A 12,216-nucleotide genomic window follows, 5' to 3' on the forward strand; every position below is an offset into this window, starting at 1 on the left:
CCAGTTACATTGTTAATTCTTGCACTCTGCAAAATATGTTGGTCTCCGGTTCACAAAAAGTGTAATGTATTGGGATTGAGATGCTTTGGGCTCGGTTTTTTGACCATGAGAATAGTATAATATCATGTGTAAACTTGGTCATACAAAATGTGTGTTTTGCTAGGCAATTTTGTTTTTTCCTAAATCCTGCCATCCATATTATTTTCCTTTGGTGACCTTGGTGTGTTTGGTCGGAGAAACTGCATGAGGTGAGAAATTAGATGGAGGGTACTTACCTAACTTTCTGTTGGTTGAAAACTTAGATGGTGAGATGTATAAATGAAGTGAGGTGGTATTTCCTTAATTTTGAGTTGTAGTAGTGAAATAAAGATATCTTATTTTAGTTGTAGTCATCATCTCTTTATAAATATGAAATATTGTAACAAATATGTAGGAACTATTCGTTTTAACTATTTACAGTCCAATCACACATCGTAATCTTAACAATATCAAATATGGTTCCTGGATGTATTCTTTGATTTTTTGCACCTCCTAAATTTGAACGTAACTGTTCAATTTAAAACACAATAAAATCTCGGAGAAAAACTTGCATGATGTTGTGTTCTAAAATATAAGAGAAATAGAGGCAGGCATACATATTATGTGAAGAAGCAACACACCTTTTTCATGCTTGAGTGATGTTATCTTTCTAAGCGGCCGTTGTTAATCCAGCTCAAAAGACTATTATTATTCTTGCAGGTTAAAACTGCTGAAACGGGGTACTTGTCGCGTAGACTAATGAAATCTATGGAGGACCTATCTGTTTACTATGACAATTCCGTTAGAAATTCAAGTGCTTGCATTGTTCAGTTTATATATGGAGGTGATGGTATGGATCCTGCACAGATGGAAGGGAAAAGTGGACTTCCATTGAACTTTGAAAGATTACTTATGAAAGTGAAGGTCTTGGAACCTGCCGTTTTTCTCCTTGTCTATTGAGGATATTTTTAGTCACCAACTAGCAACAAAGTCCTCACTTATATTTATTTGTCCTTTTCCATTATTAACTTGACAGGCCACCTGCCCTGCATTAGGGCAGCAGATTTTATCTACTCAAGATATTAAGAATATGATAGAGGAAATAACTGATGAAAGACTCTCAAAATTCAATGTCACTAAAGGGGGGTGCTCACTGGATTTGCCGCCTCAAAAAGGATGCTTGGAGACTTTTTCTGTGTTGTTATCGAAGTTTATCCAAGAGAATTCAGGAAAATCAACTCTTGCCCTGAAACTGCATGAAGGACAAGATTCCAGCGAGTATCAAGTTCATTTAGAAACTGTTGCTGCAAACACTGTAGGGATCACTAGGCAGCAACTACAGGTAATTTTATTTTCCGCTTCTCGATTCCTTCGACTAGAGGTGATTCTCACCTTTGTTTTGAATTCTCCCAAGTGTTTTTTGGATTATATTGGAAACTTAGTTGAAACATAGTAGCGCATTATTTACACTTTCAAACTTATATGTGTATATGGCTAAATTATTATTTTTTATAATTGTTTCTATTTAGTCAATATACCAAATAATTAAGCTTTGCAAGGGAGATGAGATTTGTAGAGTTGATGTGACTGTTTATGTACAACATTTTGGTTTACGGTTGGGAAAAAACATGGAAGTGCTTTATTGGGGATGTAGCTGAGATAAATGAGTTTGTTCTCAGTCTTCTCACCTATAAAATTGTCACCTTACTTTCATGGGTCGTCCATCCCTAATCTTTAATTCAGCGAGTAGTCTTTTTCAGCCACATACCTTCGCTTGTCCCACGAGCCAGAGCTTGAAATTCTGTGTGCCACCACATATTGCTTCTAGCATCTCCGAGTTAATTCTCCACAAAAATGTATAATACCCTGATGTAGAATGCCTTTTAGTGTGAGTTCCAGCCCAATCAGCATCGTTATACACTTTAATCTCTCGTGTCTGGATTTTTTTGAGGTATCTATGAACTCGGTATACAACATCCATCTGGGTTTTTCCAGGTCTATTAATAAACTGACCGATTGATGTCAGGGCGTGTGTTAGTTTTCCAACTAACCTTTGGTATCTTCTTTGTCAACCATAGGGAGGTCACTGTCTACGTCAAGCTTAACATTTTCTTCTATTGGCGTTTCTACTGGTTTGCTTTCCAACATTTCGGTTTCCTTGAAGACGTCTAGCACATATTTCCTTTGAGATATTGAAATCCCTAGAGATGATCTTTTCATTTCCATTCCCAGAAAGTATTTGAGAACCCCAAGGTCCTTCATTTTAGTTTCCCTTGAGAGTAAGGCCTTTACACTCGCCATTTCCTCAATATGATCTCCCGTAAGAACAATATCATCAACATAAACAATGAGGACTGGGATATTTCCTTCTCCGGAGAGTTTGCTGAATAAAGTGTGTTCAAATTGACCTTGTGTGTATCCATTTATTTTTAGAACATTTGAGAAACGATGGAACCATACCTGATGCGATTGCTTTAGGCCATACAATGATTTCCTCAACTTGCATACTTTATTGGTTGTAGACGCAGTCTCAAAACCAGGTGGGATATCCATGTAAATCTTTTCTTCCATATCATCATTGAGTAAGACGTTTTTAACAAGTTGATACAATGGCCAATCCAGGTTTGCAACTATCTTTAGAAGAACTCGAATGGTATCATGGTTGGCCACAAGAGCAAAAGTCTTTTGGTAGTCGGTATGTGATTTTGTATATCCATTTGCTACCAATCGAGCTTTGAGCCATTCGATAGCACCATCAGCTTTGTGCTTTAATGAGAAGATCCATTTACACTCAACTGTCGGTTTTCTATGAGAGAGTTCCCTAAGAATCCAAGTATTATTTTACTGAAGTGCCCGTATTTCTTCAAAGGTAATAGCCTTCTAGTTAGGAACTTGGTGAGCAACTTCTATGGTTGATGAAATCTGAACCTGGTCTAATCTGGATACAAACACTCGATATGCAGGTGATAATTTCTCAAGAGAAACAAATTTACATATAGGATGTTGTGTCATGACCGAACACCTTTTCCTAGTGCGATAAACATATCATCATCAATCAATCAATGATAATCATCATAATTTAAATTACTCATACCTTGTGTATCATCAATGAACGTTGGCTCAGTGGTCGAGTTAGCGCTCTATTGTATCTGTGTGGGGTGCTGTTGAGTATCCTTATGGTGCAGCTTCCTACTCGCATGGACTTGTGGTGGCCGATTTGCTGACTCGGTGATGGTGTGCGTAGTTTTGGCTCCGGTGAAGTGGTAGGGGCATCTAATGTTACCGTAGGTTGCAGTTGTGGTAAGGCAGATGTTTCAAGTTCCCAAGGATGAGATTCACTGAGTGCTAGCTCCCTTTTAATTATATAATTGGGATAAAACTTAAAAGGGCTCATGTTCGAAAAATGTGAAATCCATGGAAGAATAAAATTTATTTGTGATGGAAGAGTAGCACTTTTTTGATTTGCAGAATAGCCAAGGAAAATGCACACCTGATAACGCGGGGATCAAATTTACAACGGTTATGAGGATGTACGTTAAAAAACACCGAGCAACCAAAAATTTTGAGAGGGATATCTGAAACAATGTGAAGTAGGGAAATAGGCTTGGAGAGACTGAATGAGAGCCTTATACTGGAGGAAATGAGAGAGCATTCAGTTGATCAGATAAGTGGAGAGTAGGATAACATCCCCCAAAAATGTTTGGAACATTGTGAGTAAAAAGTAAGGATCTGGCCACCTCAAGTGAAGATGAACAGAGTTAAAGTAGTCCCGGTTGTTTATATATTTGAAGTTTTTTTTCCTCAATATATTATGAATTGATGACTTACTAATGAATTTTAGATGATTATATGTTTTTTTCTGGTTATGTGTAATATTTTAGATTTATTGTATAAATCACTTTATATATATTGAATTTTAAAATTTATGCTAGATGCGCTTTAATTCGACAAAGTGTGCCATTTGCCTTGCGCTTTAAGCTCTAGGGTACCCTAGCGCTTTAGTGCACCTTGCGCTCTAAATAACTATGTTTTATATTAAAGGGACCCTAAATGTCATTATGAATCAAAGAAAAAGGCTGCGATGGTTTATACAGTTGTGGTGAGAAAGAAGTCCATGTGTGTTTAGACAATTGACACATCACAATTAAAAACTTGTAACTTTTATTACGAAATATTGAAGGAAATAGTTTCTCAAGATGCGAAAAATTTGGGTGCCCTACACAATAATGCATGGGACAAAACTTTGAGGAGATACAACCCATCACAACAATCAGGATTGGCATTCGTCTTGCATGATGCCAAGTGCTGAAAAATACAAGAGTCATGCACAAATTTAGTGATGCAATTAAGATACCGATTCAGGCAACTGACAGACAACAAATTACAAATAAGATCTGGGACAAACGGAACAGAATGTAAAGATAGGTCCTTCGATATACCTATCGTCCCCGAACCTAGCACTTGGGGAGCAAGTTCCATTTGCGATTCTGACGGAGCAGGAAGTCGTAAACGGGCAGTAAGAATTGGACAACCTCAAATTCCCAGTCATGTATGTTGATGATCCTGAATCAATTATCTAGACATTGGAAAGAACTGTCTGGGAGTGTAAGGCAGAGGGGATAATCCCTTTGTGGACTGCACTCTTAAGTGTCAATTAGCTAGTTGCTAAACGGTTGCTGATCCTATTTACTGTCAGCTGTTGAAGCAGAATTTACCCTTCGATCACGGGCAAGCTTCTGATCTGCAGGCTTGCCGTGGATTCCAACATGTATCCAAGTATGTGTGGGTTTCTTGCACTTAGGACACAAAAAATGCCCCTGTCGCATGCTGTTGGAGGCATCCGAATATTGAGGAGTATTCCCAGCTGGGAAATCAGAGTGATCAGGAGTGGGCAGCTTAACTAGTAGGGTGTGATGGGAGGCCAGAGCAAAACCCTTCAATTGCGCAGCCGTAGGGGATTGGCCGAGCATTAGTTTCTGCCGGCTTTCTTCATGGTGGGTCTGGGAGAACGACTCACGTAGTGTGGGCAGTGGTTTCAAGGCAAGAATACACCTTCTCACTTCATCAAATTAGGTAATTGGGTAATGGGGCCCATTAAATTGAAAGATGTTCTCAATGATGGCCCGAAAACTTGTCCCATCAGCAGGGCACTTCCAGTTTTGTGTTTCAAACAAATCAAGTTGCTGCCAGTTTTTGTCAAGGCTCGTGAAATATTGTGTAACAGAGCCATCGACCTGGTTTAATTCATGGAAACGACTCTCGATCTCGAACAGTTCAACAACATTCTCTTTACATGAATGAGTTTCTCGAGTAGCGTCCTTGATGTACTTGGCCATGGGATAGAGCAGAAAGTTATCTCCAATCTCAGTTGTCATAGAGTTGATCAACCAGATCACCATATTGTTCTTTGATCTCCAGGATTTGAAAGTTTTATCATCTTTGGCCGGACAGCGAGCCACATCGGAGAGAAAATCATCCTTGCCCTTGCCACAAACAAACATCATAACCGATTGGGAGGATGTAGATAATTATGCCCATTGAGTTTATGATTTGTGATGAGAATGGATGTACTATCAGACAGAATGGAAGAAATGGGCGATGGTCGTGGAGGGGGGGGCTTCTGGTGCTGAGGCGGTGAGGCCATACCGTACTTACTCATGGACCGATGAAGGTCCCTGATACCATGTAGAGAGAAAACCCATGGGTTGGGAAGAGTCGAATTTTATTAGGTTAGAAATAAAGAGTAAAAAATATTCCTAATTCACTTGAACAAGGATTCCTAGTTCACTTGTACGAGGACTCTTATACTACCAGAGAACTAATCAAGTACAAATATTGATCTGTCTTGTCTATCTGAATATTTGAGCTTCAGCAATTTATATATGTATGTATATATTGTTCTTTTCATAATTTTCAGTAATCTTTCTTCTTTTTTAAATTTTCACTGGGCTGAAAGAAATTTAATTTTATTGGCTTTTCTCTTTATTCGTACTATCGAATCAGTCAAGCCCTTCAATCATGTGCTAGCACTAGTCATAACAAATCGATCATGGATATTTTCATGTGACATGACAGTATAGTTAGTTATGTTGAAGCCTTCTGCCCACATACTGAAAATGCTGCTTAATTAAGAAAAAACTAAATATATCTCCCAGTTTATTGTCATAATTCTTTAATGACTAATTACTTGGAAATAAGAAACAAAATAAAACTAAATCTAGGATTCTAATATTAATAAAAAAAACTAAATATTACATATATCTCTCCTAACTTTTAATAATTCGACACTCCCCCTCAAGTTTGGACGTAAATGTCATACATTCCCAACTTGTTACATAATTCATCAAAGTTAGGACCAATCAAAGCTTTGGTCAAGATATCCGCAAGTTGTTCACGAGTTGGAGTATACCGCAGTAATATTTCGGTACTCTTAATCTTCTCGGCAATAAAGTGACGATCGATTTCGACATGCTTAGTACGGACATGATGAACAGGGTCTTTAGCAATGCTAATCGCAACTTGATTATCGCACTTGAGGATCACAGACTCATGGTACGACATCTTCAATTCAGCCATCATTCTTCTAATCCATATCCCTTCACACATGGCTAAGGACAAAGCCTGAAACTCAGCTTCAGCACTGCTTCTTGACACAACGGGTTGCTTCTTGCTCCTCTAAGTCACCAAATTTCCCCATACGAAGGAACAGTAACCTGTAGTAGATCTTCGGTCAATACGACTTCCTGCCCAATCAGCATCTGAAAACATAATGATGTTACAATCATCATGTTTCTGAAATAAAATCCTCTTTCCGGGAGAGTTCTTCAGATACCGAAGCATGCGGTAGACTGCATCCATGTGGCATTGCTTCGGATTATGCATGAACTGACTTACGTAGCTAGCCGCGAAGCCAATGTCCGGTCGTGTGTGCGACAGGTAGATCAATCGTCCCACCAACCGTTGATACCGTTGTTTCTCGACGGGATCTCCTTCGGGTACACCTTCGGCCTCTCGAGTCGATACCATTGGTGTGCATGCAGGTTTAAAACCGAGCATCCCAGTATCGCTAAGTAGATTGAGTACATGTTTCCGCTGAAAACGGATATGCCCTTCTTTGAACGGGTAATTTTCATACCTAGAAAGTAGCGGAGAGGTCCCAAATCCTTCACCTCAAACGTCCGAGCCAACGTAGCGTTGATACTACTGATTTCCTCTTCATCATCTCCAGTTAATATAATGTCATCCACATACACAAAAAGGATGGCAATTCTATTATCTTGAGAATGTTTAACAAAGAGCGTATGATCCGTTTGGCACTGGACAAACCCCTGGTCTTTAACCACCGTGGAAAACTTTCCAAACCACACTCTCGGCGATTGTTTAAGACTGTAGATGGACTTATGCAGTCTGCACACTTGATTCCCTGGTTCATTCGGAACCACTAAACCGGCGGGAACTTCCATATACACTTCTTCCTCTTGGTCCCCATTAAGAAATGCATTCTTACTGTCTAATTGCTGCAATTTCCAATCGAGATTCGCTGCTAAGGAGAGGAGGATCCGGACAGTATTGAGTTTCGCAACCGGCGCAAATGTCTCTTCATAATCGATCCCATAAGACTGAGTAAACCCACGAGCCACTAATCGAGCTTTCAATCTCTCAACACTCCCATCAGCGTTAAACTTCACCGTAAAAATCCATTTACAACTCACCGCTCTTTTTCCAGGTGGCAATTCGATAATCAACCACGTACCATTCCTTTCTAGAGACGTGAGTTCGGATTTCACTGCTTCAGCCCAACTCGGATGCAGAAGTGCTTCCTGTATGATATTCGGAATGTAGATATTATCCAGCTTCGTGACATGCTCGGTAGGACTGGGAGAAACGTCCGTAGGAGACCCACCTATCAATCGGATGGTTAGTGCATGTACGAGTACCTTTCCGTACAGCTATAGGCAAGTCTTCCAGATTCTCATTCTGAGGGGCTGGAGTCGGAGTGCTTAGTGTAGTTGTCTCTGGAATTGGGATCGGTGTAGTGGTATCTTCAGCGGCAAGTGTAGTATGTGCTGGAGCTTCACACTCCCCCTGACCTCGCGTATAGACTTGGAGGTTTGGCGAGGTGGGTGGACTAACATGGGTTTCGGTAGCTGGTGGGTTCGGGTTCGGTGGGACAGTAGGTGTAGTTGACTCAGGTGGTTCGGGATCAAGAAAGATTTTACAAAACGGTACATCGATTGTAGGTTGTTTCTCCCCCTGAAGGACAGTTTTGGGATAATAAGGAGTATCCTCAAAAAATTTAACATCCATAGTTGTGAATGTTTTTCGAGAGACGGGGCAGTAACATTTGTATCCTTTTTTGTTAGAGGAGTACCCGATGAATACACACTTGGTAGCCTGAGGATCAAGCTTACTACGGGAATGAGGGTAGATGTGAACGAAAGCTGTGCAACGAAATATTTTTGGTGGGAGATGAGACGATAATGTATTAATATGTGGGAAACTGGACGATAGGGTTTGAAAAGGGGTGACATACCGCAAGACTTGGTACGGGAGCCGATTGATAAGATAGGCAACGGTCAAAACAGCCTCTCCCCACAGGTATTTCGGCACATTCATGGAGAATAGGAGGGAATGTGCGACCTCTAAAAGGTGACGGTTTTTTCTTTCGGCAATCCTGTTTTGTTGCGGTGTGTCGACCAAGAGCTGATTTGGACAATGCTCTGCTTGGTGAAATAGGATCCTAAGTTGGTGTTGAAGTAGTCACGGGCATTATCAGACTTGAGAACCCGAATGCGGGTATTGAATTGTGTTTGGATCATAGTGTTAAAGGCTGGAAATATATGGGCGAGATCAGATTTGTCCTTCATAAGAAAGACCCATGTAAGGCGGGTATGATCGTCGATGAAGGTGACGAACCACCGGGCTCCATTTATATTGGATATCCGAGATGCGCCCCAAATGTCACTGTGGATGAGTGAAAATGGTTGAGAAGGTTTGTATGGGATAGGATTATATGAGACCCGAGTGTGTTTTGCAAGTTGACATATATCACAATGAAAAAACCTCGAATTTTTATTAACGAATAAATTCGGATACAATGTTTCAAGATAAAAGAAACTTGGATGACCTAACTGAAAGTGTAAGCGCATAACATCACTTCCAGACTCTATATGAAAACCAAAACTAGAATTTGAACATGAATGGGAGCGATACTCGAGGCTGGATAGACTTGTATTGAGGAGATAGAGGCCTGAGCACATCCTAGCACTGCCAATCGTCTTCATCGATCCCAACTACTGGAAAAAACACACATTATTGGAAAAATTAGCCGAGCACTGTTCATCGGTTGTCAATTTACTAATGGACAATAAATTGCAATACAAAGAAGGAACATGCAGCACAGATTTAAGAGTAAGGTCGGAGGAAATCTGTACGGATCCGAAACCAGCAATCCGGAACTTGGTACCATCCGCAATCCGAACATGGAGAGAGTCGGTATTGGGTTGGTATGTTGTAAAGAGATTCCGGTTGCCGGTCATATGGTCGGAGGCACCCGAGTGGACAATCCAAGAGCACGAGAACTGCTGAGCGGAAATTAGAGCAAGAACTTCTGTACCTTTGGTAGCGTGAAGGCTGGTGGATTTAGATCCAGTAGCATGTTGCGCTAAGGTTGCACACATGATTTGTTGCAGTGCTTCAATCTGTTGCGGAGAAAACGGACTGTCGTTGGCCTGGTCGCCTGAGGGCTGAACTGAGAGGCCGCGGTTGGTCTTGGCAGTCGGAGGACGGGTGGATTTCCAATCAGAAGGTTTGCCATGGAGAACCCAGCAAGTGTTCTTCGTGTGCTCTGGTTTGGAACAGTGCTCACATGTTGGCCGTGACTTACGTACGCCTCTCTTGTTGAGTTGCTCCAGTAGCACCGAGTGAAGACCCGAGGAGGGCAGAACCATCAACCGAGGTAGAAGGTGGGCCCATCATGACCTTCTCGCGGCTTTCTTCGCGGCGAATCTCAGCAAAAGCTTCTCGAAGACCCAAGAATGGCTTGGCACTCATTACTCTGCCTCGAACATCATCTAGTTCTTTGTTGAGACCGAGTAGAAACTTGAAGGTGCGCTTCTGCTCCACAATCTTGGGACCATCATCCGGGCACTTCCAAGCGTGGGTTTCAAAAACATCAAGTTGCTGCCATTGTTTGGTGAGGGCATTATAGTACTGGGTGACACTGAGTTCTCCATGCCGGAGGTTGTGAAGGGCTGATTCAATAGCCGACAGTTCCGAGGTGTTATCGGAACTTGAATACGTCTCACGGACTGCCTCCTAAACATCTTTAGCAGTCTCGTAGAAAAGGAAATTCTCACCTACTTCCAAACTCATGGAATTGATGAGCCATGACATGATTAAGTGATTCTCCGTCTTCCACTTCTTATAGCCGGCATTAGTCCTTGCTGGGGCTTCAATTTCTCCGGTGAGGTACTTTTCTTTGCCGCGTCCACAGATGAACATTCTTACGGATTGGGACCATTGCAAGTAATTCGGACCTGTAAGGCGGTGAGGAGTGATAAGGAGAGAATTATTGGAAGGGTTGGGATTCGACTCAAGGATATCGGATTTTTCCTCCGAAGAGGTTCTTGTGGCGAGACTGTGTTTTACCATGGTCGCTCTGATATCATGAAGAATTTGATAAACTGAATTCTTGAATTTTATTAATGTCAAACATAGTATAAATACAAGGAACGGAGATCAGGAAATATCCTAAAACTAGGAAATAAAACAGAATCAAATAAATTAGAAACAAAATAAAACTAAATCTAGGATTCTAATATTAATAAAAGGAGAAACTAAATATTACGTATATCTCTCCTAACTTTCAATAATTCGACATCATGTTTAATTTATTTTCGAAATATCTTAATGTTTAAATTGAGCACTGTGCAACGATGAAGGTTTGCTTTTTCTTTACTGTTTTTGTTTATTTCCTATTCTCTGATGAGAGCAAGTAAAAAGGATTCAGTCGTGCAGTGTAACCCCTTTATTATCTTCTGGTCCTGGTTAACTGAACTTATGGTTGTGATGATTCCATATTTGTGCATTTATTCGTCTGTACAGATCTAAGATACTCCTTCATGCATTGATAAGTAATTTTGCATAAATTTTTAGGTATTCTTAGAAACATGTGTCTCTCGTTACCATTCGAAGAAAATTGAATCTGGGACAGCAATTGGTGCAATTGGAGCACAGAGTCTAGGAGAACCGGGAACGCAGATGACATTGAAAACTTTCCACTTTGCTGGAGTTGCCAGCATGAGTATCCTTCTCTGATAAAATATGCTTAACTAACATTATCTTCCTTTTTATTGTTTTTTCAATTAGTTTAATCTTAATTATACGATAGATGTTACCCTTGGGGTTCCTAGGATATTGGAAGTAACTAATGCTGCTAAAACGATCAGCACTCCAATTATATCTGCAAGACTTGAGTATGTGGACAACGAGATAAGTGCAAGAATAGTAAAAGGTCATATTGAGAAAACACTCTTATAGCAGGTAATCTTCATCCATATTAATTGAGGATTATGCAGTTGCACATAATGGAGATTCTGGGAGAATTTAGGGGAAAATGCATTGGGAATTTTTTGTAACAGTGCTAAGTAATTGGGACATGGCATTTGAATTGTTGTCTTTAGGCGGTGATTTTGTATGGTAAAGGTCCTGTTGCAGGTTATGTCTGCATCACGTTGTCATTGCCTTTATAACTTTTTATTTATCAGATTTTAGGCACATGCGTTTAGAGTTTTTGTCTCTATTATGATAATAGTTGGCTTAAAATTTGTGCAATGCCAGTTTGCTATCATCGAGCATCAAATGCCTTTTGAACAGTCAGGTTTTTCTGCTGACTTTAGTGTTTGTTGAAATTCGGCTCGTGCAACTCAAGAGAATTTTCCTTGCTTTGTGGTTTTATGTGATTGCGAAGTATCAAGTTGGTCCATTGACGAATTTATATCTGTACTCCGTAGGTGGCTAGAAGTATTAAGACGTCTCAAGCATCAAGGAAGGCATCCGTAGTTATAACACTTGATGTTAAAAGATTACAGGATTCACAACTATCTATTGATGCATATACAGTAAAAGAATCAATTCTGCGTACCCCAAAAATGAAATTGAAGGAGCAGGTATGAATGTGCCTCAGCTATCCATCCT

General features: G+C 40.4%; 1 protein-coding gene across 1 annotated transcript in view; it reads left to right on the plus strand.

Annotated features, from left to right (window-relative positions):
• Window positions 1-12,216, plus strand: part of LOC142519636 (DNA-directed RNA polymerase III subunit 1-like) — a 72,146-nt gene that overhangs the window by 56,975 nt on the left and 2,955 nt on the right. Inside the window, 5 exon segments of the mRNA XM_075622673.1 lie at window positions 739-942; window positions 1,055-1,360; window positions 11,176-11,323; window positions 11,411-11,562; window positions 12,033-12,188. Coding sequence (XP_075478788.1) covers window positions 739-942; window positions 1,055-1,360; window positions 11,176-11,323; window positions 11,411-11,562; window positions 12,033-12,188 — 966 coding nt within the window.

This window comes from Primulina tabacum, chromosome 11 (genome assembly GCF_025594145.1).
Source record: "Primulina tabacum isolate GXHZ01 chromosome 11, ASM2559414v2, whole genome shotgun sequence".
Lineage (NCBI taxonomy): Eukaryota > Viridiplantae > Streptophyta > Magnoliopsida > Lamiales > Gesneriaceae > Primulina > Primulina tabacum.